Source organism: Chionomys nivalis, chromosome 18 (genome assembly GCF_950005125.1).
Source record: "Chionomys nivalis chromosome 18, mChiNiv1.1, whole genome shotgun sequence".
NCBI lineage: Eukaryota > Metazoa > Chordata > Mammalia > Rodentia > Cricetidae > Chionomys > Chionomys nivalis.
Genome location: NC_080103.1, coordinates 11,515,402 through 11,542,441, shown reverse-complemented (window position 1 = coordinate 11,542,441; position 27,040 = coordinate 11,515,402). Strand labels below are relative to the sequence as shown.

The window sequence follows — 27,040 nt, the reverse complement described above, 5'->3', positions numbered from 1 at the left end:
AGCAGCAGTGGGAAGTTGCGCTTTGGAAGACATCACATAGAAAGAACCTGGCGGCTCCCTCTAGCTAGGTTGAGCAGCCCTTCCAACAGCAGACAGTCACGTGGGACAAGTGATTCCAAAGGTCTAACTGGGTCAGCAGAGAGCTCCTTCCTTGGAAAGGTAGTTCCTGGACGTGGAAGAAATCCGGCAGCCAAAACCATCATTCATTCTCATCACATCTCTGTGTCTTCAGAGTTGGAAGAAGAAAGCGAGGATGTGCTGTAAGTCTGTGTAAGAGAAAACAGGGTTTTACACCCAAGAGTGTGAGCAGCAGGGGAGCGTGGCCTGCGCTAGACTGCACGCTTAAGTCAGGGAGGAGAGCTGTGCACTTCTAGAAGGCATGGGCTGCCATCCCTGCTTGGTTTCCTTTTTAATGCAAACTCTTCCTGTATGTTTATATCTATGTATACATGCAGTCGGTTTTCTATAGGACACTATAGTTCTGTAATTGTCAGTACCTATCAGAATAATACAGTGGGAAGGACGAGCGCAGAGAGATTTTCATCAGAAGCCTGACTACCATAAATCTCCTTTTATAAACTTGGATGTCAGTTCATTTTTAAATCCCAAGTTCATCTATGAAGAAAAAAAAATTGACTAGAAAAAATTCTGACAAAAATAATTGTAAAACCTGCCATTTAATACTGCCCTGAACCACCTCTGTTTCCACCCGCTGTGAGCCAGGTGCTGTCTGAACACTTCATTCTGAAAACGGCTGTACACATAGCCCTGTTTTATAAAGGTAAATAAAGCACAGGGCCAGGAAATCCCAGTGTGTGGCAGAACCAGACCTGGTTCTACAGAATCGAATCACGTTCTTTTCGTGGGCTCTATCATGTTACTGATAAAAGGTTCATCGACGGCTTGCCAACCGCAGGCTAAGAAAATAACTTCACAAACCACAATCCCAGCACACAGGAGGCCGAGACAAGGAGACTGCGAGTTCTAGACCAGCCTGTGCTCCACACTGAGGCCGCATGTCTAAGAGGACAATAAATGTGTCCTCATACAACCTCCTCTGCTCACAGAACCCTGACAGGTTGGCTACCCTGTGTTACTTTTGGGGACTGTATCCCAGAGAAGCAGGTCGCCACTCACGCGCTCTTTTGCTGTGTGGGAGTCAGGCTGGGACTCCACTGCCGCCACTGTTTCTCCTTCGCCACCAGGGCTAGCGACCAGGGGGTCAGCCATGGAGGAAACGATGGGAATTTTCTTAGCTCGGAAGTAGTCGTAGGCTTTCTTCCCACAGACCAAGAGGGTGACGTGCTCGCTGCTGCCCTTGATTCTGTCCACCACCCTCTCGTAAGGCTCGTTTTGCACACTCTCCCCATTCACTTCAATGATGATGTCCTCATCTTCCAGCCCAGCCTTGTCAGCCGGGCCACCCTTCTGCACCTGGGAGCAGAAGTTCCGAGTGTCAGTTCCAAACATGGGTGAGGATGTCACCTCTTTCTCCTTCAGGGGCTACACCCCCTCTACTCCACACTGGTCGAGCACCATACTGAACATCTTTGGACTGAAGGCATTGGGCCCCTGTTATAATTATAAATCTGCTGGCCTGGCCTGTCACCTGAGTAGCCTGTCCCTTTAAGAGACAAATTCTGCCCACCCCGCTTCTCCCCCTTCCGCTGATCTGTGCCTCTCTCCTTCTGAAGAGGCAACCTCTGCCTCTCCCTTCCCCCCTTTCTTTCCTGTCTCTCTCTTCCTCTCTTCCCTCCATAATCCCCTTACTGTTACACCCCTCCCAATACCCACTAAATAAACTACGCAAGCACTCTCCTCACGGTGCATGGCGCATCTGTCTGTCTCCCACCCACCAGGAGACCTGTCAGGGTCGCGCCACCAGGAATCATAACAGCCCTCCCTAACTTGAGAGCTGCAGTGGTCACACTGCCACCCCTGCAGGTTACAGGCACCTTGATACATGCGCAAAAGCAGACAGGTAGCAGTCCCCGAGGTGCGGAATGTGACAGCAACTAGCATCTAGCATCGTGTCAACTCATGGCTGGCCCTGAAAGTGCTGACCCTAACTGGCCGTGTGTGCCGGGCTGCCAGGACCAGTTACCATACCTCTTTGACAAAGGAGCCTGGCTGACCCTGAATGGTGTTCAGGTGGAAGCCATAGCTGTCGTCCACTTTGATCAACCTACAGAGCTTGGGTTTGTACTCTCCCGCATCCTCTGTGGCGTCTGAGCTTGTGACCTCCAGAGGAGCAGGGACTGGAGCTGGAGCTTCCTTGACAGAACCGTTAGGCAGTTCTTGGCTTTGGCAGTAGAGCAGTGGAGAAAAACGAGCCTTATGAAAAGAAAGGGGGAAAAGATATGAGTGGTTACACTTCGTTACACGAGACGGCTTCATGCACAGGGTGTCCTGCACGTCTGCCCTTCAACTGTAGACTCTAGAAGTTTCTCCACTGCAGGGTGTCCTGCACGTCTGCTCTTCAACTGTAGACTCTAGAAGTTTCTCCACCACGGCCAGAAAAGTAGAGACATATATGTAGACACATACAGGTGCATGAGATACAAACAGTATAGGGTTCTGTACCAAATCGCAAGCTTATCTAACAGAATTACTAGCTTAACTCCACCAAAGCAAGAGCAGGCCAATCACGAAACACGGCCTATACTCACGTGGGGACACGTATGAGGCTGCTCCGAGTAGGCCCTCCCTTGCCTTTCAGTGAAACTGTCTTGAAGCACACTATAAGTTCTATACCTAAAAGGTAGCGGGCAGTGGTGGCACACACATTTGGGAGGCAGAGACAGGTGAGTCTCTGAGTTCGAAGCCAGCCTGGTCTACAGAGCAAGTTCTAGGACAGCCAGGGCTACACAGAGAAACCCTGTTGAAAAACCAAAAGACAAAACATTTTTGTGACTAACTGAAGACACAAAGCCATCAGAAAAGACCAGCTCCACACACTAGTAATGAGAGGCGACCGCGTACGGTAGCAAAGGTGGATTCCATCCTCAGCTGCGAGCCAGCTCCAGTGCTGGCTTCGGTTATGCTCAACTTACTTGGCTGTTTATCATAATTATCTTAGCACTTCTCTCACGCCAAGCTTCCTCTGTCTCTAAATACTTCTGGTCCCTCCCACTGTCACAGCCACAACGTGATGGCCTTGAATACTGAGAGAATCGGAAAGGAACTGGAGGCTTGAGCAGGCTCTGCCCTGACCCCTGTGTTCCAGTTTGCTCTGGTACTTTCCTGCTTCCCTTCCCTAGGTATCCCCGGGAACACCTGCTAACTTAAGACAGGTCTCATTGACCTGCCGCTCACCCAGTAGTTTAACCTGGCCTGCCAAGCATCCCCAGGGATCATCTTTGCCTCCCCAGCACTGCCGCCAAGCTCAGCATTTCAGCACAAGTCCTGGGGATCAAACTCAAACCCTTGCCCTTTTGGGGCAAGCACTTTATCAATTGAGCTAAATCCCCATCCTGATTGTTTTTTTAATTTGTATTTTAATAGAGTTAACTTAGCTGGCTGAGGATTTCGCCTGATTTAGAGGCTAGATTTGGGTGTGCTGTGGACCTGCTCAGCAGTTAAATTCAGTTCAGCAGGTGTCCAGGACAATAGTCAACGGAGGGAGGAATGCTGTCCACCTCACCACTGTAGGAGCTTAGCAAGAATGCGATGTGGGATTCATCTGCCTTCCTGCCCTCATCACCTTAGAAAGCCAGGTACCCGGCAGCCCAGCCCCATGCCACCCTCAGTGATGTTGACAGACATCACTGCCTTGGAGGCTGGAAATCGGGAAATCAGTGACTCCTTACCCCTGAGCTCTCGCAGTAGGCAGAGCGGCGCCCGCCTGGGGATGACTGCTGATGTCAGCATGAAAGCAGCGGCAGGAAGGCTTTACCCATCCTTTTGAGAACTCCTGAGGCCGCCAGGAACTGTTAGAAATCTCTCTCATTCAGTACTGTGTCTCAGAGCCACTCCACCCCCACACCAGCCCACAAGCCCACCTTGGAGAGTGGGCAGACTAAAACCCGGAAAGTTACATCATTCTATCATACAATTCCCCTCAGGAATTACAAGAAAATCCTCAATGCCAGCTTCAACTTACAAACATCAAAACCGTGGCTGGCAGAAGTTAAGTTTGTCCCCATTTCTAACAACTACGGTTGTTCTTAAGAAATAGCTCCCTGGAGCTTAGTCATGGAAATAGCCTTTCAAATTTTTTTCTTTATTAAAAAAGAAAAGAAAGAAAAAAGAGGAACAAAGAGAAGTATTTGGGCTGGGTAGTAATGCGTGTTTACTGCCTGCGATCTTCCTCCCCTCAAAGCCTGTCCTTCTTCAAGGTAACCCCAATGTCCTCCTGTCTACCCCGCCATCACCGTTTTGGTGGCAGAACTTTGTCAGAACAGGTTCTCAGAACTAGACACTATGAATTCAGGACCATACATGTGAGACATCCACACGGGCTAAGGAGCAGCTAGTCAGTCCTTTCCCTACCCTTCATGATCCCTTACAAACCGAGAAAGCTGGCTCAGGACAGCTCCCCCATCATTCCACGGCCGGTGTTTCCATGGCTGATCTGACTACCTCTAGAAGCCAATTAATGCAACCTTAAATTGTTTGGGGAGCGGCTTTCTGGAGTACCAAATATGTTCTCGACATTTTCTATTCAATTTCCTTTCAAGTTAGAGTAGTACTTTAAAACCATCTCTCTTCTGTCTTCATTTTTATTCTTCCTAATCTGAATAGGAGGGTGGTGCTCCTGGGTGTGCAGGGACACACACAACCTTGGGTGTCCTTCCACCTCGCCTCTTCTGTGACAGGCTCTCTCAGTGGCCTGGCACTCCCCCATTAGGCTAGGCTGGCCGGCCCCTGGGCTCCAGGAATCCCCCTGTCCCCACCTCTCCAGCACTAGGATTACAGCCCACACTGCCACACTCGGCTTTGTCACAGAGGCGCTGGAGAGCAAACTCAGATCCTCAAGCAAGGTGAGGACTTTGGACTGAGCTATCACCCCAGCCCTAGGCTGGATATTCTGAATGTTAATCCCATCCTCCTGTCAATTATCCAGCATTTCTTTAACTCCTCTGGGAATACATTAAACATGTCTCCATCCCAATGTAATCAATCAGGATGTATGTGTGCCACTCCAGACTTCTGTTCAGGCTGACATTCTCCCAATACCAGAGATTCTCTAGGTGTGATTATTCAGCAAGTGAACATACCCATTCTTTTTTCTGCCATCCAATTAATTCTTTAATCTTGTTTACAAAAGTCTCTTCGAAAACATAATCAAGACTTAAGAGAACATATATGGTCTGGTGGTGAATCGACTCTGAGAACTTTGAGTTCAGATACTGGTGAGTCTCTGCTAAGCTGGGTATCTAAGTCATTTAGTGGTTAAGTTTAGTTTCCAAGCACTAAAAAGAGGCCAGTAGCACCACCCAAACTCTTCCTCCCTGTGCCACAGCTCTGAGGAACTTCTGTTACTGTGTCATACACAGAAGACGACTATTTATCCCTGTGACCAACATTAACATTGGGGTAGAGATACTCGGTGGCGAGAGCACATGCCACTCTTGCAAAGGACCCAAGCTTGGCTCCCAGCACCCACATCCGATGGCTTACAGTTGCCTGTAACCCCACCTCCAGGGGACCCAACACTGTCTTCTGGACTCTGTGGGCACCTGCTCTCATGCCAGCACGCCCACACACAGCCACACATCTGCACATAATTTAAAAGTTATGAGAACAAACCTTTTTTAAATCCTCACCACCCGCAAATAGCTATCATAATACAAAGAGGGAGTGGAGCTCTTCAGCGGCTTGTTGAAGGTGAACCTGTTTCTGCTGTGTTTACCGAGGACAGTGTGGGTGAGAACCCCAGGACAGCAGCTGAGTCTCCAGTGACCAGAGCTTCCAGCACTGCGGAGGGGTTGGGAGACTGCAGGTCCAGAGCCTGGTTTCTCTAGGGCGATCTCTAGCCCACCTCTAACATTCTGATAAGCCAGGTGGAGTGTATAAATAAAACCTGTCCTTTGTCAACCAAAGGGCTCCCTGTTGTCACATGGTGTCTGGGGCCTCCGTCTCGCTGTAACCTGCCTCTGTTTCCACAAATGTATTTTTAGGGCTTGATTTATTATACCTTTCTTTGTTCTGTTACTGTAAAAACTCCATTAAATTGTTTCCATGTTGGAGCGTGGTGGGACTTGGGGTAACCTACATCTGTGTTCTCAGACCATGGCCACTCCAATTTAACTCCAAAATAAATTCCTGTTCCTTCTGAGGTGAGAGCTGTGGTTTTGCATCATCAACTACAACAAACTAATAAACTTTCTAGACCTTTACTCAAGACTGAGGAAGCTTGCTGACCAACAATATCACATCCACATAGCAGGGCTGGAGAAACAGCTCAGCGGTTAGGAGCACTCACCTCTTCCAGAGGACCCAAGTTCGGTTCCCAGTGCTCACAACAGTCTGCTTGCAACCTCCTGTAACTCCAGCTCCAGGAGATCTGACACCCTCTTCTAACCTCGGCACCGGCATGCACATGTGAATGCATGCACATGCATATACACATATGCAGACTCACACATAAAAATGAATCTAAACCAGATAAATCCATTTATGTCTGTGCCAGCGTGGAGACATCCGGGCCACCTCTGTCCAGTTTTAGATTCCTGTTCTTCATAGCTTATCCCAGATATCAGCAAGAGTGATTGTTCAGCTAATTTACAAGTTCAAAGTTTTTAGTCCAGGAATTTATAACTCATTTAACACGTCGCTACCAATATGAGCCACTATTTGACCTTAGCGGTTGTTATGCCCCTTCCAGGCTGAAGAACAAAGTAACTCAGCTCAAAGTCAGAACACGTGAGTGAAGGGACCCAGCCTTAACGCATGAATATATGCGTGGATAGCTGCTCATTATATTGACTACATACATTACTGGACTAACTTACCAGTCTATAGATGCTGTCTGCCTCTTTGTCCACCACCAACAGTGTAGTCTGCTCTCCGCCCTTCTTAATCATTTCCACCACACTGTCGTGGTCCAGGGCTTCCACGGACTCTCCGTTGACAGCAACTACCAAGTCATTGTTCTTCAAGCCAGCTGCCTCTGCTGGGCTCCCAGACTCTATGTCCTTGACGACTTGACCTACCCTCCCCACATGAAGGAAAGTTACCAGAAAAGCCTCCAAATAAGCTCTGGGATTTCTGCTGGATCCCAGGCCTGAAGGAACAGGTATAAAAGGCATGCTGAATCAAACTCCTCCATCTCTCTGCACGGCAGGGGCCCACAGATCTCTCGAGCCTGTTTCTGGACCAAACTGAGCCTCAAACAATGAGAAGATCTTAAAAGAATGAGAACCCAGCGTTTACTAAAAGTACCTTTGGACAAAGTGGCAGGCTTAGAAGCTCCTAGGAAGTCAGCCAGCACACTTACAACCACAATCCATACCCAGCAGTGAGTTATGGAAGGGAAAGGGGCCAGGACTAGGGAAGTGGAAGCAGGCCCGTCCCAAGTTCAAGGTCAGTCTGTACTCGGTGAGACCCTGAGCCAAAGGCAGGGAGGCAGGTAAAGAGCACAAAGCTTCCAGCCTTTGAACCAGGCTGGCATTTTATAGCCCTATTTGGGGGGTCATAGGCTGTGCCCCAACAAGCAAACATTCAGCCGGTAGCCCTCCATAAGCTGACCAAAACAGCTGAATTAATAGCAGAAAGGGGAGACTTATTTGGTAAGGACAAAGGGATCTAGTGACCCCTTCAGGTCTATCTTCAGGGTTCTGAAGTGAGGATAAGCCCCCCACACACACACTGGTCCATCCTGTCCTCTCCTGCAAGGTGATCTGATGAGTTGTGAATTCCTTCTGGGCCCCCACCCCCGAAACTTAAACTTTCTCTCTTCCCAGCATGAGATTCCTGAGGGAATTTCCCAAGGCCAATTCTGGACAAACTGCTCAGCCTTCCACTGAAGGTTATGTTGGCAACATGAGGTCACAAAACATTGGGGTGTTTACACCCCAGAAATCAGCAAATGCTCTGAATTCGGGTTTCTTTCAGAGAGCCAAGTTAGTCCCGCCAGTCTGTGCAGATCCTATATCCGGCCTGACTACTCATTACAGAAACAGACTCCAGCGTCAGGCCGCCCGCCCGCCCGGGACAGTGGAGCTCTGCCTGCTTCTCCCGGCAGCTCCCCCATAGGACTGGAGCTTGATGACCCAGCACTGAGGATGAGGGACTCGGGGACTCGCAGTCTGCTGTCCTGTGTCTCACCTTTCTGTTCAGAGCCGGCCCTCAGGTAGAATCCATAGCCATTGCTTCCCTTCTTGATCACCACCACCCGGGGCTGATGGGGCAGCAGTTTCAAACTGGCTGTTTCCCTCTTGAATTGTGTCTTCTGCTCACTGTGACACTTGGCAGTCTCCTTGTCCACCAGGAGGAACACGATACGGCTGCCTGCCTTCTTCACCTGCAGCAGTGCACACAGATGAGGGGCAGGGGCTGCCTTACAGTGCAGAAAGCTCAGGGTACACGGGCTGAACATGGATGTTTGAGTTGCTCCCCCAGCCTGACTGGTATTTATCCATCTACTGGGAGGGAAACCATCCAGCCGCACAGGTGTTAACTGAACTCAAGCAGAAGCCCAAATTCTCAGAGCCCAGAAAGATGTGCGGGTGAGAAGGGCAGAATGGCATTTTAGAAAAGAAATAAGGGTCAGCTCTGTCAGATCATCCTACAGAGAGGGTGGGCGGTTTTCAAGATTCCATCTTGACCTCGACAGGAGAACCCTGCTCCAGTGCCAGCACGCTCTGGACCTTCCAATACCTGGCAGGTACGGTTTGATACCCATGACTGCCCACAGGATGGAAATACTAAGTGGAGACTTCAGAAATCACTAATAAGCTTAGTGCAGTATTCTGTTTCGAGTAGTGATGAAATCTGTCCCTTGCCACCCACACCACCCCCCAGAAGGTACCTAGTAGATCCATCTTTGTGTAGTACCCCCGTCGGTCACTGAACGACACAACCATCCACAGAGGCAAACAGTACTAGGCCTCATCTGTGCTGTTTCTGCCTCTGCACATATATCCACGATAATTGAATTTACAAGTTGGACACAGTGACTAACAATAAATAATAAGTCCATTTAACACTGTATTGTTAATAGTTATTTGAACTTATGAACTGTCTATTTCTGGAAATTTTTATTATTTTCACATGGGGTTGCTACAAGCAAATGTAAAAATAGAAACAAAGGTGGGGTGGGGGGACAGAGCCCTGTTAGCACCGTCCGCCCCACCAGGGACTCTGTGAAAGGAAGTGGGGGACAGAGCCCTGTTAGCACCCGAGGTGAGAAGCGCGCCCTTTAGATTACCTTCGCCACCACTTCCTCGTGGCTGGCGTTCTCTACGTTTTCTCCGTTTACTTCAATCAAGTGGTCGTTGGCCAGGACACCCGCCTTCATGGCCACTCCTTGGGGTGTTATGTCAGTCAGGTACACACCCTTTTTACCTGAAGAAGAGTTGGAGAGAGATTCAGTTGCACGGAAAAGCTGCACACCTGGCAATGAAGAGTTCCCCCTGAATAGCTTCAGAGCGGCCTCACATCGCCATCGGCCTCAGCTCTCAACTCAGTTACAGCTCCCAGCACAAGGCTGGGCACTGCTGTTACCCAGCATGGGTCTGGTGGTGTGAAGAGCAATCCTCAGCCTGACCTAAGGAAAGGCAGGACTCCCAGTGACAAGCCGGTGAGACGGTACAGAGGGTGATGGCAGCTGATGCCAAGTCTGATGACCTGGGTTCAATTCCCAGGTCCACAAAGTGGAAGACCAGAACTCCTGCAAGTTGTCCCTTGATCCCCACCCCATTTAGCATGGCATGCACGCGCGCACACACACACATACACACACACGCACGCACGCGCGCGTGCACACACACACACACCAATGGAAATTTTAAAAATAGATGTCTGGCATTGGCCGCCTGAACCAGAAACTACTGCTTCATACGCTTATCTTTGCATCTGTAGGATTAGAAGTCATCTACTCTGCTCCTTCCCCTTTCGATGGAACCATCACACACTGCTGGAGTCCATAAACCTCCGCTGCAGCTGGGTTGAAGGAAGGAGGATGAGAATCACATGTGTGGCTTAGGTGCCAACCCAAGGAAGTACTAGTAACTCTTTCTAGACGCCAGCATTTCCGTCTGTTCCAAGGGCAGCTTTATGCGGCCATATGTGTTACTTGTAAGGAGTAGGAGGACCATTAGCTCAGCTTCCTCGAACACTTAACAGTTCCCATATTGCCCCTTAGAACCCACGGATGGCGCCTCCCTGCGGCTCTCTCTGGAACAGAGTTAGAAACACCTGTGATGGGGCTCACCAGCTCTAGCCTTGTGGTACCTGGGTCCTCCATGCTCCTGGTCACGCGTGGCTGTGCTGAACTAAATCCCATGATGGGAAACTCCTCACCACCCCTAAAAGGTAATAAAATGCCAGACCTTTCCTTTGTTCTGGGCTCAGAGATAGCTCTAAAAGTGATCTCTGAAGAGGCTGCTCTAGCCCCACCCCCAACATCCTCCTCATGTTCATTCACTCATCCATTCATTTTCTCTCTCTTCAGGCTTTAAGGGGAAGCCTGCCCTTCCCCCTTTAAGACCCCACCATGTTTGCCTCTCCATATACTATGTTATCCAGTGTTCCCCCTTCTGCCCCAAGCCCCATCATGGCCTCAATGCCCTCTCTCATCTAGTAAGCCTGAGTCCTGAAGGCAATTACGCCAGCTTCCTCTCCAAACCAATTGCCGCTTGGCTTCTTTTACAGCCACCATTATCTTAGTTTGTGTAAAGAAAACGTTCTCTCCACACAGCTGACAAACGGCCTTGCTACAAGGCATCAGCACAAGCGCCAACTGAGTAGACTGAATTTTGACTTTTTAATCTGTGTCTGTGGATGAACACACACACACACACACACACACACAGACACCATACCATGCATGTGGGGGTCAGAGTTGGTCTTCTCCTCCACCAAGGGGGGCTCTGGGGATTAAGCCCAGGTCATTAGGCTGGGCAGCCAGCTCACCAGTCCCCTGCCTTTGTTTAACACTGTTTTACCACTAATATATTTCTAAGAAATGTCAAGGTTCTCTGGCCCTCAACACCACTGGGTTTAATGGTCCAGATGTGAAGACTGTCTCTCATGGTTTTAATTTCTATCTCTTGCTAGAGGTCATGTAACCTCTGAAAACCATTTTTAACTGTCAAATGGTCTTCTCTTTTCTCCTTTATCTTCCACCAAACATGACCGGCCATCAGTCCTCTCCAGTCCCAGAGAGAATGTGGGCAGGGGCAACACTAGCTTTAAGTAATGATCAAACACTCACCTCATGGCCCTTTCTTGTAATAAACCTAATTTCTGAAAGGCAATCATATGTCAAGATCTTTTCTGGACCCACCAACCTCTTCTGTTCAACAATTAAAGATGGAGCCAGCCAGCTAGCGTGACTCCTGATTCTGGCCAGTTTCCCAGGGGTAAACAAACACTAAAGAACTCCAGGCGACAACGCAGCATGGTACGGTCCTCTGAAACCGCAGAAACAGGACCACTAGGACTTCAAGGACCAGGCATTCTCAAGTATGTCCTCTGCAGCATAGGTCAGGGACACGCTTGAACAGTTGAGCCTGGGCTTTGACTGAGAGTGCTCTAATGTCACAGGAGGACAGGGTTTCCACAGCAGCTCTGGGGTTGTAACATGGCAACAGATGCTCAAATATTTGTTGACTAAGTGAATGACCACTTGGCTTCTCTGGGCCATGAAAAGAGGTATCGGTCTCACTCAAAGGTAACTGAAAAACCTCACCCCCTCCATCTTCACCCTAAGGGAGCTAGAAAAGAACAATGAAGTCAGGCGATAGCGGTGCACACCTTTAATTCCTGTGCTCAGGAGGCAGGGGCAGGCAGAGCTCTGTGAGTTCGAGGCCATCCTGGTCTACAGAGTGAGTTCCAGGACAGTCAAGGCTGTTGCATAGAGAAAGCCTGTCTTGAAAACCAAGGGAATGTGAAACAAAACAATGAAGAGGCACCAAGCCCTAGAACCCCGGCCTCAGGGCCAGCCTGGCAAACACTAGGGAGAGAGTGCCCAGCTCCCCTCTCAGGTCTCGCAGCTGTCCAAAGTCCAGAGCTCTCTCTGTACAGCTGCAGAGAAAGGATTCATGCTGGAGACGAAGGAAGAGAATGGCATTGTTGTGAGCATTCATAGCAACTGCAGAGAGACTGTCAGTAACAGCATCATCTTCAGGAAGGCTATTGCTCAGCCCACCCCAAGCTCACCTTGGATGGTTTTCAGAGAGAAGCCGAAGCTGTTGCCCTCTTTCACCAGGTAGCAGAGCCGTGGCTGGGCGCACGTCTCCACCGCCCCATTCAGCACAGGGCCTGGTTTCTTATCGTTCAAAGCCGGCTCCGTCTGGCTTTGGCCTAATTCTTTCAAGTCCACCTGTGTTTTTACAGCCTTCTCATAGGAATCTCCATCCAGGACGAGCAGAGTCACAGAATTCCCACTCTTTCTCACCAGATCCACCACCTTCGAAGAAAGGGGAAGTGGTCAAAGGATACCATGTCCTGATCACCACCCTCCTGCCCCATCACCCGCAGGAGGAGGATGGGCATCATGTGTCCCTAAAGGTCTGGCAGCTGACCTGATACCCATACCCTAAGCAGAGGAGTACCAGACACCTTCACCCCCACACTCCCAATGTATATGTATGTATATGTACACACACACACAGTGGAGGATTAGACCGAACCCTGGCACCGTGGGAATCTAGGAAGTCCTTACAAGGACGGGTCTTTCCCAGAGACGAATGCTCTAGAACAGTGGTTCTCAACCTGTGGGCTGCGACCCCCTTGAGGGCTTGAACAGCACTTCCACCGAGGCCATGTGTTAGATATTTACAATTCCTAACAGTAGCAAAACTGCAGTTATGAAGTAGCAACCAACATAATATGGTTGGGGGCAGCACAACATGAGGAACTGTGTTAAAAGGTCTCAGCATTAGGGAGGTCAAAAGAGCACAGCGGGGCTTCTCGGGTCTAAGGGTGGCGTGGTGCAGCAAAAGGGGAATGATGGAGAAGTGGGGCGAGGACCCCCCCTCCCGTATAGTCACTGCACAAACGTGAAGAAGCTACATCACACCTGCACAATCACACACACCTCACAGGCTTGTGCTGAGGGTTGTAGCTTATTCAGAGAAAGCTGTCTAGTATGCAGTAAACAGGCAATGCATATTTGGCCTGACACTATTACGTAATAACAGTTTTTAATTGATTGATCAGTTTTATAGTAGGGCATATACCACGGTACAGGAAATCAGTTTTCTCCTTCCACCACGCAGGTCCCAGGGATTGAACCCCTCGGGTCATCAGACTGGCCACATAATACTTTTTACAGTTCTCAATTCATCATAAGCAATTAGACTGCCCGCCATGAACCACTGGCATCCAGAGGAGAACCAAGCTCCACTGATCCCCAAAATCAGAGTGCACAGAGATGTGGAGCTGAAGAGGTGCCAGAACCCCAAGTAGCCATTCACCTGTGCGTGCTCTTCCTTGTCAACGAAGACACCGTTGATCCTGAGAACTCTGTCCCCATCCAGGAGCCCTGCCTTCTCTGCTGGGCTCCCCTTCTCAATCACCCGGACCAGGTGCCCATCGGTGTCCTTCTCAATGCGCAGGAAGAAGCCATAGTTCTGCCCTTCTTGTTTGGACAATTTACACTCTCTGGGGTTAAAGGCGGAGGCCATTTCTATGATGAAAAGCAAATAGGTAAATCCACAGACAAGGAAATCCGATTGGAGCATGAAACCTGTGTCTCTGCTTGTCCGATTCCGTTCTGTTGTGTGCGGTGTAGCAACACAGGGGCTCCAGGGAATCTTTGTGCAGACCATGCTCACGATTTCTAAACACATTCCCCAAGAATGGCCTCTTCACTCTCATTTTAGACCCATGTGTTCAGCTGAGTACTTACCACAGGAGCTTTAGCTTCAGTAACTCCAACCACACTCACCTTTGTCCCCGTCCCAAAGAAGTTCAGTCTAAAAACATGTGATCCAGGAGGTTTAGGAAGCCAAGTCTACCTTATTTTAATTACCAGACAGAATAATAGACTTCCTTTGGGCATGTGCTGGGGTTGGTGGGGGTGGGGTGCGCATGCATGCACATGCACATATGTGTAGAAATCAGAAGTCTTGTCAGGTGTCTTTCTCAATCCCTCCCCATCTTATTGAGACAGATTCTCTCAATGGACCCAGAGCACACAGCTCTGACTGTAGTAGCTGGCGAGCAGGTCCAGCCGTCCTCCATCTCTGCCTCTTTGGCGTGAGGACTGCAGACACATACCACAGACTTTCACAGGGTGTGTGGGGCTCCAAACTCCTGTCCTGGAGCTCACACAGCAAGCGCTTTAACGAACAGGTCTGTCTTCCCAGCCCCCAGAAGTTTCCTTAAGACATTCTCACACTTGTGCTCTGCCCACATCCACCTCTGCAAAGCACACTTGCACTCACGGTATCTGTGAGTCTGTCAGCTTCTAGCCTGTGAATAAGAGGAACTACATGCTGCCTTTCAAATCTGGGGAAATAGCTTTTTCATAATTATATTTTTAAAACAAAATGTTCTGCGGGGTGTCCTTCTGAATATGTGTTGATTTTATTGGTTGATGAATAAAGCTATTTCAGCCAATGGCTTAGCAAAGTCAAGCCAGGTGGGAAATCCAAATATATATAAGAAGAACAAGCAGAATCAAAGAGATGCCATGTAGCTGCTGAAGGAGTAACATGTCACACCAGTAAGCCACCCTGTGGCATTCACAGATTAATAGTAATGAGTTAATTTAATAGTTAGAGCTAGCCAGTAAGAAGCCTGAGACATTGGCCAAACAGTGCTGTAATTCATAGAGTTTCTGTGTGATTATTCGGGTCTGGGCAGCTGGGAAACAAAAGTGCAGTCTTTGTCTACAAAAATGCAGTGCATGTCATGCTGTGCAAGAGCTAAGAGATACAAGATAGCACAAGGAAGGAGCTTGGGGAAGAAGGAATGGGCTGGGGAGAAAGAAGACCATCTCCATGGAGAAATGAATTCCCAAGAAGAGCAGGGCTAGTGGGAATTGGGTGAGGCAGGACAGAGCAAGGCAGACTTCTAACAAAAGAAAGGAAGAAAGGAAGAAAGGAAGGAAGGAAGGAAGGAAGGAAGGAAGGAAGGAAGGAAGGAAGGAAGAAAGAAAGAAAGAAAGAAAGAAAGAAAGAAAGAAAGAAAGAAAGAAAGAAAGAAAGGACAGGGAGGGGAGAGACGGGGAGGGAGAGAGGGGGAGAGGAGAGAAGCCAGGCCTCAGGGCCTGCTCATCGTGTTGGTGATGTAATAGAAAAGATGGCGTGCCCCTGGCTGGTACAAACACAATTGAGGCACACAACAAGAACATGTGAAAGAAGGTCTTGGGAAGTAGGGGTTCAGCAGCAGAGGACAGGAAAGTAACCAGGAGACATGATCAAAATACATGCATATACACCTGAAACTGTGAAATAGTCAATGAGATTGGGAGGAAGGGACGAAAATGGCCGTGGGTGGTCCCGAAGTTTCTAGTCGGAGTAAGGGTACCCAAGACAAGATGCCAGTGGCAGACTAAGGGCTCTCCCCCTCCCAAGGCCATATCTGTCTCCACCCATCCTGCTCCTCCTGTTTTGTCACTACAGGGAAAAACCTGAGTCAGCCAGAGGAGAAAAGGAACAATGTGTGAACAACGGTTGGGTCCTCACTGCTAAGGGAAGTGGGCCAACTGCTAGGGGCTCCAAGGCCTCCCACTCAGCCCTGTGCTTTCAGAGGAGAGTGGGAGTAACCCAGCAAAAGGCTGGCATACGAAGCAAAGGGCCAAGGTGGCTGCGGCCAGCTCCTTCTGTTGTCTTCAGGGCACAGCTCCTGCTTGTGAGCACGTCCCTTTGCTCTGGAAGGACAGGAAGAGGTGACTGTATAAGACATGGAGGGGCAGAATGACTAACAAGCAACAGTATGCTTGCAGGCTCCCTAGAGGCCTTGCTGTGGCCACTCAAGATGCCGTTAGGCTTTGGTTCCCACAGAGCAGGGCAGAATGAGCAGACAGGAAGAGCTCCTACTACCTGTGGGTCGGTGCCTCAAGCTCGCCCTTCTCTCTCTGCAAAGCTGAATGTGAAAATTTCTGTGGTCAAAAAAAAAACCCAAGAAATGGCCCCATCAGGCACCTGGAGGAGAAAAGAGTGAAGCCGCGGATACCAGTGGCTGTCCTCACACCTCGGAAGAGCACAGCAGCTCTTCACATCAAAGGCACAGCCCGGAAAGGGCCCCTCGGGGAGGAAGGGGCCAAGGGCAGCCAGCACCAGCCGGCTCTCCTCACTTGCCCACCTCTAGTCTTGTTCTGACTTTGGCTTCTGAGCTGCTCGTTCTGCTCAGCCTGTGCACACCATCTGTTTCCCAGCACATGCGAGCTCCTCTCTAGACCTCGTCAGTTTTCAGCTCCACGGGGCTGGAAAGCCTTGAAGGCATCCATCATCCCTCTTAGTTCCTCCAGGTAAACAGTGGGCAGCCTCATCCACAGGCTTCCGATTCAGAATGTGCCTGTACAACCAGAATAAAGGGTGCTTGGTTCTGTGCGTTCATCAAAAGAAGCGGCTGTGTTTTTGGTCGACAGATGAATATTTGCTTTTGAGGCATCTACCTTAAAATGCAGCTGTCTCACACCCTGGGTTGGCCACCACAGGATCCCTCCTTTCTTTCTCTGTAGGCCAAAGAGGAAATGTGAAATCCCTCCCCACTGGGGGATGTTTTCCCATCTCCCTGGAGACTCAAAGGCCCAACCGGCCAGAAAGACATGAGTTTACTCTTTCTTGGCACAATCTCAAGCTGTGTCTGGTTTGGGCAGCTATTCAGAGTTTCTAACAGTCAGTCTGAGAACAGTGAGACCTGTGGCTGAGGCTTTGAAGAGACTCGGGTGCACCAGGTCACAGTGAGACCTGTGGCTGAGGCTTTGAAGAGACTCGGGTGCACCAGGTCACCGTTTTTTCCCACGGCTATGGCTAAAGTCAGGTTAGAGCCAGTTCAGAGCAACAGCAATTCTGGAATGTCATCGTGCCTACAGGGAGAGGTAAGCACTTCTAGCTCTGTCCACTTCCTGCCATGCCTGCCATTACAAAGATCCAGTCACTAACAGATCAGTGCTGGCCCCTCCACCAGCAGGTGTCCCCCACATAGATTAGTGGATAGACACCATCACCCCAACCAAGCCCCCCAAAACTCCAAATTCCTGGTCTTACATGGGACCCCCCGGGCAAAAACCTCTTTCCGTTACAGTATTTAAGAGCATCAATTCATTTTAGCTCCATTATTCCACCTCCATTCCTTTTTCTATCTAGTCCACATCCTGGTTTTATGTTGCTCCTGCCTCAGGTCTGTGTTGCTGCTTCATGGAGATGTCTGGACTCTTGAGTTTTGACCTAGCTAGGACACTGTGCTTAAGGATCTGTTTCCTGTTTCTTCAACCCCCAGCTCATCTACTTCTTGATGAGGAAATCTGGGGGCCAGGCCTTGATGGTGGGTGTGTAGGTAATTAGTGAAGACTTAGAGATCTCTAGAATATCCCAAAGCGGCTCTATTCCCAATTATCAAAATACTGGAGATGAAAGGAAGCCATGACTCCTGTCTGAACTGACACGGAAAAGTCAATTCTTGGCAACCAAGTTGTTTGTGTGTGGAAAAACAATAAAGTCTCTGGTCAGGCAGACAGCAAGAACCAAGGCCCTGGCCAGGCAGACAGCAAGAACCAAGGCCCTGGCCAGGCAGACAGCAAGAACCAAGGCCCTGGCCAGGCAGACAGCAAGAACCAAGGCCCTGGCCAGGCAGACAGCAAGAACCAAGGCCCTGGCCAGGCAGACAGCAAGAACCAAGGCCCTGGCCAGGCAGTCAGCAAGAACCAAGGCCCTGGCCAGGCAGACAGCAAGAACCAGGCCCTGGCCAGGCAGATAGCAAAGGCACAGAGGTGTTTGTCCATCACTCTTTCTGGTAACATTACTCTCACCTTCAGACTTCATTTTCTTCCAAACAATTGGATTCTTCCTCTCAAGAATGAATGATACACCGAGGTCCAGAAGAAAAGCTCAGAGCATTTTGCACGTTAGGAAGGCGAGAAAATGAACACAGATGCGTTAGGAGGCTCTTCTACCAGGGGTCAGACTAGAAAGGATTCAAACTACCAGGCTTTTCCCACAGAAAAGCAGTCACTGACGGGGCCAGAAGACAGGTCCCGAGCCCAGGGCCCAAACAGCCAGCAGGTCCAGCTTTGCTGGCCTCAGTTCGTGTGTCTGAGGCTGGAAGCTGACGGACTGTCCACTGAGGGCTATTTGGAGGAAGGTAAGGAACTGTTATCACTGTTCCTGCTGGGAGTGGGTTTGTGGGAAGGCCTGTCTGTCCTGTCAGACTGCTCCATGAAAAACTCCATCTGAAGCCTCTGTTCCAAGATAATGTTTCATGTGGGTGGAAATGTCCTACTAAGAAATGTCACGGGCTTGAATGTGAATGAGACAAGCCAGACCAAAGTGAGGAAAGAGGTGTTTAAAGCCCTTTAAACATCAGCTTGCGTGATCTCCTGAAAGGGTGTGAAAATCTTAGCTTCAGTGGAAACCTGACAGGAACGCAGACTGTGCTCCAGACAGAGACAGGAACGTGGGATTCCCCGAAACATTTCAGGCTCAAAAGCACAAGAGCCTCTCTGTGAGTTCGAGGCCAGTCTGGTAAACAGAACTAGTTCCAGGACCACTGTTACACAGAGAAACCCTGTCTTAAAAAACAAACAAAAACAACAACAAGAGTCAGGTCACATAAAGTTTCAGAGCTGAGTGTTGGCTCTTGCCTTTCAAGCGTGAGGACCTGAGTCGGATCTCTGGTGTAGTGGTTTGACTAGGAATGACCCCCAAAGACTCAAGTGTTTGAATGCTTGGTCCATGGGGAGTGATGCTATTGGGTATGGCCTTGTTGGAGTAGGGGTGGTTTTGTTAGAGGAAGCATATTACTAGGGGGTGGGCTTTCAGGTCTCAAAAGCTCAAACCCAGGTTCCTGCTGCCTGCCGGTCTAGATTTAGAACTCTCAGCTCCTTCTCCAGCACCATGTCTGCCTGCATGCCGCCATGCTCCCCTCCATGATGATAACAGACTGAACCTCTGAACTGTAAGTAGCCCCAATTAAATGCTTTCCTTTATAAGAGTTGCTGTGGGGACAGTAACTTCCTCTAGAGCAACCCCAGGCAGCAACCTCCACAGGAGCAGGTACAAGGAAGCCACCACACAGGGAGCAGGCCGGAGCCAGAGACCTCAGCTGGAACTGGTTCTAGCCATGGACCTCCACAGGGGCAGGTCTGAGCCAGAGACCTCTGCTGGAGCAGGTCCAAGGCAGCAACCTCAGTGGGAGCAGCCCCAACCAAGCAACCTCCCTGGGAGAAGGCCCAAACATCCCTGGGATTGCAGAGCTACCCCCTCCCCAACACAGAGTGACCCCCAGGAACAACCAGTGACCTCAGGGGTAACTGGAACCATGGTCCTGACTGTACCATGAGGAGCAACCATCTGAGCCTTGGATCCACTGGCACCTGAAGACTGATGACCAGAGTCACAGACAGTCCCAACTACATCAGAGAAAAGAAGGGTTGACAAGGTAAGAACACATTCAACACCCCAAAGATCAACACGACACCAACAAAAACTAGTGGCCCTAAAACAGCAAGAACCAAATATAGATGAAGCAGAAGAAAATGGCCTAAAAAATAACTTTAGGAGAATGTTTGAGGCCCTTAAAGAAGAAATGAAAAATTCCCTCAAAGAAATAGAGGAACAGGCAAACAAAAAATTGAAAGAAATCAACAAATCCCTTAAAGAAAACCAAGAAAAAACAATTAAACAGATGAAAGAAACTATTCAAGACATAAAAACCTTAATAGAAACAATAAAGAAAACACAAATTGAGGGAATTATAGAAAAGGAAATTATGAGAAAATGATCATGAATCACAAATGCAAGCATAAACAGCAGAATACAAGAGATGGAAGAGAGAATCTCAAACACTGAAGATACAATACAGGAAATAGACTCACTAGTCAAAGAAAACATTAAATCTAACAAAAGCTTAACACAAAATATCCAGGAAATATAGGACACCATGATAAGACCAAACCTAAGAATAAGGATAGGAGAAGAAATCCAACTCAAAAGCACAGAAAATATATTTAGCAAAGTCATAAAAGAAAACTTTCCCAACCTAAAGAAAGATATGCCTATGAAAATATAAGAAGCTTACAGAACACCAAATAGACTGGATCAAAAAAAGTCCCCTCGCCACATAATAAAAAAAACACTAAATATACAGAATAAAGAAAGAAGAATATTAAGACCTGTAAAAGAAAAAGGTCAAGTAGCATATAAAAGCAGACCTTTCAGAATTACACCTGACTTCTCAATGGAAACAATGAAAGCCAGACGGTCCCGGTCAAGCGTCATGCAGACATTAAGAGACAATGGATGCCATCCCAGACTACTATACCCAGCAAAGCTTTCAATCACCATAGATGAACAAAAGAAGATATCCATGACAAAATGAGATGTAACCAATACGTAGTCACAAACCCAGCCCTACACAAAGTACTAGAAGGAAAACTCCAACCCAAGGAAGTGGGTTAAATTCATAATCACACAGACAATAGATGATCTCACAGCAGCAAATCACAAAGAAAGGAAAAACACACACACAATAACATCACCAACAGCAAAAACTAAATTAACAGGAGACAGCAATCATTGGTCATTAATATCCCTTATATGAATGGACTCAACTCACCTATAAAAAGACACAGGCTAGCCAGGTGGTGGTGGCGCATGCCTTTAATCCCAGCACTCGGGAGGCAGAGGCAGGCAGATCTCTGTGAGTTCAAGGCCAGCCTGGTCTAGAAGAGCTAGTTCCAGGACAGGAACCAAAAGCTACAGAGAAACCCTGTCTCGAAAAAAAAAAAAAAAAAAAAAAACACAGGCTAACAGATTGGACACAAAAACAGAATCCATCCTTCTGCTGAATACCAGAAACATACCTCAACCTCAAAGACAGACATCACCTTAGAGTAAAGCATTGAGAAAAAAAATTCCAATCAAATGGACCCAAATATCAATTCACACACCTATGAACACCTGATTTTTTTGACAAAGAAGCAAAAAATATAAAATGGAAAAAAGAAAGTATATTCAATGAATGATGCTGACGTAACTGGATATCAGCATGTAGAAGAATGAAAATAGATCCACATCTATCACCATGCACAAAATTCAAGTCCAAATAGATCAAAGACCTCAACATAAAGCCAGCCACACTGAACCTCATAGAAGAAAAAGTGTGAAGTACACTTGAACGCATTGGCACAGGAGACCACTTCCTAAATATAACCCCAGTAGCACAGACACTGAGAGAGACAATTAATAAATGGGACCTCCTGAAACTGAGAAGTTTCTGTAAAGCAAAGGACACAGTCAAAAAGACAAAATGACAGCCTACAGAATGGGAAAAGATCTTCACCAACCCCACACTGAACAGAGGTCTGATCTCCAAAATATACAAAGAACTCAAGAGATTGGTCATCAAAAGAACAAATAATCCAATAAAAAATGGGATACAGACCTAAACAGAGAATCTAAAATGGCTGAAAGACACTTAAGAAAATTCTCAACATCTTTAGAGAAATGCAAATCAAAACAACTCTGAGATTCCATCTTACACCTGTAAGAATGGCCAAGATCAAAAACACTGATGACAACTTATGCTGGAGAGGTGGAGAGGTTATGGGGTAAAGGGAACACTCCTCCATTGCTGGTAGGAGTGCAAACTGGTACAGCCACTTTGGATTTCAGTGTGGCGATTTCTCAGAAAATTAGGAAACAACCTATCTCAAGATCCAGCAATACCACTTTTGGGTATGCATAATCATACCACAAGGATATGTGCTCAATTATGTTCATAGAAGCATTGTTTGTCATAGCCAGAACCTGGAAACAACCTAAATGGCCCTCGACCAAAGAACAAATAAGGAAAATGTGATACATTTACACAAAGGAGTATTACACAGCAGAAAAAAAATGACATATTGAAATTTCCAGACAAATGAATGGATCTGAAAAACATCATATTGAGTGAGGAAACCCAGACCCAGAAAGACAAATATCATATGTACTCATTCATAAGTGGCTTTTAGACATAAAGCCAAAAAAAAAAAGTTGCCATCATCATGATGTCTCTTTGCAGCAATAGCAACCCTAAGATACCTGGGACCTGCTGATATGATAACAAACATTTGTAACCCCAGAGGTGGAAAGGTGGAAACAGGCAGAATCCTGGAGTTCATCAGTCAGCCAGCCTGCTCCAGACCAGTGAGGGGCTCTGCCTCAAAAAAAAAAAAAAAATCACTGAGGGTTAACCCCATCTCCATATGCACACACCCATCCATGTGCACAGCACATACGCTTACATGCCAAAAAGAAAAATCTATTTTTTGTCTAATTCCTGTGAGCCTCTGCCTCCCGCGTGCTGGGATTAAAGGTGAGCATCACCACTTGTGATCTTTTGTTGTTGTTGTTTTGTGATGCTCAGGTTCAAACCCAAGGCCCAAGCTCTACCAAGAAAGGAGCTAAGTATAAGTAGCAAACCCTAGAGACGTAAGATCATTAGTCAGAGCATCCTCTCCTCGCCCCTAGGAGTTGTCCAGCCTCACCCAAGTGTGCTGGCTGCCTTCACTTTGTGAGAGACAAGGGGGAGTTGTCCAACCCCACCCAAATGTGCCGACTGCCTCCATCTGTGTGAGAGGCAAGCCAATCAAAGCTATATAAACCCAACGGTCATCAGGCGTCACTAATGGTAATAAATCATGCCTGCAAAGACCCAGTGCCAGGCTAGAGAGAAGCCCCAGTGGTGAAGAACACAGCTGCTCTCCCAGAAGACCCAGGTTCAGTTCCCAGCACCCACATGGCAGCTCACACCATCTGTATCTCCTGTTCCAGGGGATCTGATGCCCTCTTCTGGCCTCCAAGGACATCAGGCATGCATGTGGTACGCATGCAGACGTACATGTAGGGAAAACAGTCACACACAAGATTAAATGGTTCAATGACAGGTATGGGGTACCATCTCAGCGCTCATGGCCACCCACAAATTGGATCTCAATCCCAGTTGCCCTTTAGAATCACCTGTACAGAGTCATAAAAATAGATACTTTGTCCCCACCTCACATCTTTGGGCACAGACTTTGAGGCAGACATTCAAAACTAGCCTTTGAAATCGCCCCACAGGACTTGACTCCTTTCCCCTTAAGGACAGTTCTCCTGGGTCACGGAAGAATGTCATGCTTGGATGAACTATTAACATTACCCAGAGTTCACCTTTACTCCCTTAAGAAGCCCTGGTGACAGTCTGGCTGCAAGAGGCCCTTGGTCACCCTAGCAGTCCTCAAGATCCAGCTCTGTCTAGAGTGAGTGCCTGATCCCAGTGGCTGGGGCAGGCACCCTACAGTCCGTGTCTGCTGTCTTCCTCCCCCCTCGACAGTTCCGAGCTGTTCTTAGTCAGGCAGACATAGAATCAAACAGTTGAAAACTATGTTTAACTTCTGGATTTTGATAGAACTCTGATGCTGGCCCCAAACCTGACTTCCTTAAGAGCTAGGCAGGCTTTGTTGTAGACACCTTTAATGCCAGCACTCAAGAGGCAGAGGCAGGCAGAACTCCGAGTTGAAGGCCACATGGTCTGTGTAGGGCATTCCACACTATCTAGGGTTATATACTAAGACCCTGTGTTGCGGGGGGAGCTAAGGACACCCCTCCTCCCTCACCCAGCTGCACTCAAGTCTGAGAAACCCAGCCAGCCTGAGGAAAACTGACCACTGTAGCCCTACTTCAGCTTCTTGCCACATCCCAGTCTCTTTCTTTCCCCCTCCATAAAGCTCCTCCAGTCAGCGTGCTCAGGCAGGGGATGTCTGTCTGTCTAGAACAGCGAATGTAACCCCTTCAGTTTTCCACTAAACATCAAGAGGGCTCACTACCCCACACCCAGGTCATGCGATTGCACCATGTCCACCCTATACTAACATATAAAGTCCCCAGTTCTCAAGGGACTTCGGGGTCAGTTAGGTTACGGGAAATGGCTGACAGAGAGATAATTCTCAGAGGCTGGAGAGATGACTCAGTAGTTCAGAGCACTCACTGGCTGTGCACGCAGAGGATCTGGGGTTCAATTCCCAGCACCCACATGATGCTTCACAACTACCTGTAGCTCCAGTTCCAGGGGATCTGACACTCCTGGTGTCCATGGACACCAGACACGTATGTGGTACAAAGACATATATACAGGCAAAATAACCATACACATGAAATAAAAGAAAAAAGAAAGCATTACCACTACAAACAAAGTATACATATATAAGAGCTACACCTTGGGACAAATTAAGGAATACTTCATGAATTAATGAGGATTTGGTTTTGACAACAGATGGCCAAGATTTCAGTGGCATCCGAGGTAGAGGGAGGCTGTTTCAGACAGAGAATGGTGTGGCTACCAGGCCATGGGAAAGTCCGTGGGCATGCTTGAGGAAGAGCTCAAAAATCAAACCAAAGGAAGCTCACCGGTGGCAGACATGGAAGAACTTCATGTCCAGTCCATGGTATCTGGCTGTGGCCTGATGGCACAGGGCCCACTCGGCGTGTTTAAACAGAGGGACAGTAAGGTTAGAGTTGGGCTCAGGAATGATTGGTGGAGTGGACTGGAGCAGACACCCTGGAGGCAGGCCAGGAGGAGGCCGTCGCAGTGATCACAGAGGCGATAAGGGCCTGCCTTGGCCTAGAAACTGACAACAGAATGGTTGTCACAGAAAGGGGCTGGTGGCAGATCTAAGCAATCGGCTGCATTCATTCAACCCTGTCCCTTCGCATTTCTCCACACTGAGATGGCATCAGACAGAGCAGGTGCAACAACAGTGAGGTGTCACAATGTGTCCCCTGCCAGGACAGCTTGCAAGGAGGAGCTACGGGAATGAGCACATGGTACCCGGGCCACACACTTTTCCTCTGCTCTCTGCCGGCTCTCACACTGGCACCCTCCAGCCCTGCTTAGCCTGCCTGCTTCTCCGCAAGGGGCCAGTTTTTAATAATTCGCCTTGAATTTCTTACCCAGTTTATTCTACTAATTAACTATGATATTTGCTCTCACCTCCCAGCTAGAGACTCCCTTTCCAGTACGGACTGAATGGTGGCCCTGCCTCTGAACCTGAACATCGACCATGATCTCTAGTGTGATCACATTCAAAGATACGGACTTTACAGGGGCAACTGAAGTTAAACCAGGTCATGAGGAGGAGACCAATCTGGTAGGACTGCTGTCATTAGGGTGAGATGCTGGGGATGACCTCGCACTGGGAAAAAAAGATCATGTGAAGATACAACAAGGTGGCGCTTAAGAAAGCTGAGGACAGGAGCCTCAGAGGGCCCAACCCTAATAGCATCTTTGTCATGTTCTTCTGGCCTCTAGACAGTCAAGAAAATGACACTTCGTAGAATTCTATTACAGCAGCCCTGCCTCCTGAGGGATGACTCAAGGGACACCAACATGGCACAGTTTTCGACAGGCACGGTGACACACAGTTGTGATCGCCATATTCGGAAGGCTTATCAGGAAGAGCATGAGCATTTGTGGCCGGCCTGAGCTGCATAGTGAGACCTTGTTTCATAAAGGTACGATGTACAACTGAGGAATAGGATAGCAAGGTCGGGTTGCAGTGGATTTAAATCAGGAGCACAGCTCTGGTAGCTCCGGTGACTGGAACCAGAGTCCTACTCCAGGGCGGTCTGTGTGGGTGTGCCAAGTGAAGCCCCATAGGGAGACTGTGACAGGAAGAGGTTAGGATAAAGCCTCAGGGAATTTCTAGCAAAAAATCAGCAGAAAGCCCAGGCTATGGTGCCATGCCGAGGAATTCCAACCTCAGACACATATACCAATGCCAAATGATGCCAAGAACAAAACCAGGGAAGGCCGCCAAGCTGAGACACCAAAAGGCCAGGGAAGCAAGAAGGTACTGAACCACAGAGACACAGACACGTCCCGGAGCGGAACGACGGCAGCCGGGGAAGCAGCTGGCACTTGCTCCCTTTCGCTGTTGCTGTTGTCCTGAGACGAGGTCTCACGTAGCCTTGGCTAGCCTAAAACTCACTAGGTAGACCAGGCTGGCCTTGAATTCAAAGACCTGCTTGTCCCTGCCTTCCTAGAACTGGGATTAAAGGCATGTGCCACCGTGTCCAGCCAGTCGCTCCCACTTTTTTCAAATGTATTTTTTTAATTTTTTATTTTTATATGGAAGGGTGTTCTGCCTGCATGTGTGTCTGTACGCCACGTTCACGCAGTGCTCTTGAAGGCCAGAAATGAGCGTCAGATCCCCTGCGACTGCAGATACAGATGGCTGTGAGCCGCCGTGTGGGTGCTGGGAATTGAACTCAGATCCTCCGGATCTTAAACAGTGATCCATGCATCTCTCCAGCCCCAGTTGCTCCCATTTTAAGAAAATTGTCAGCATGTGGGATGATCTGGAGAACACAGGAAGTGAGTTAGCTCTGATGAGACAGAATACTCTGCCAGTGAACAGGGAGAAGTAGGGTACGGGGTGGGGGGGGGGGAGATAATGAAGACAGAGACCATTTCAATCCATCCTGAGAAGTAGCTGGAGAGGTAGAAAATCGGGAACTTTGGAAGTGTGGAGCCAAAGTGTCACATCCAGATACACAATGGGGTCAAACAGATAATCCAGAGAAGACTATGGCTGGGCAGACAGCCACCACGAGGGAAGACATGGCAAGCTAAACCTGCCCATCTCTCAGAGGACTCTGCAAGTCTAGGTTTGTATAAAATGCTCCCGTTTTTAAAGATTTTGCATCCGTCTCAGACTTTTAAGAACATGGAAAACCCA

The 27,040-nt window shown here is 48.5% G+C and overlaps 1 protein-coding gene across 2 annotated transcripts in view; it reads right to left on the bottom strand.

Moving 5' to 3' along the window:
* Positions 1-127: 127 nt before the first annotated feature.
* Pdzk1 (PDZ domain containing 1) overlaps positions 128-27,040 on the bottom strand; it is a 55,510-nt gene continuing 28,597 nt past the window's right edge. For both annotated transcript variants that reach the window (XM_057792904.1, XM_057792905.1), the window contains exons 2-9: positions 13,587-13,798; positions 12,328-12,577; positions 9,374-9,510; positions 8,272-8,467; positions 6,957-7,153; positions 2,110-2,334; positions 1,138-1,434; positions 128-266 (exon numbers count right to left, since the gene is read on the bottom strand). In XM_057792904.1, coding sequence (XP_057648887.1) covers positions 213-266; positions 1,138-1,434; positions 2,110-2,334; positions 6,957-7,153; positions 8,272-8,467; positions 9,374-9,510; positions 12,328-12,577; positions 13,587-13,796 — 1,566 coding nt within the window. In that variant the 5' untranslated portion in view covers positions 13,797-13,798 and the 3' untranslated portion in view covers positions 128-212. The remainder of the gene's footprint in view (positions 267-1,137; positions 1,435-2,109; positions 2,335-6,956; positions 7,154-8,271; positions 8,468-9,373; positions 9,511-12,327; positions 12,578-13,586; positions 13,799-27,040) is intronic.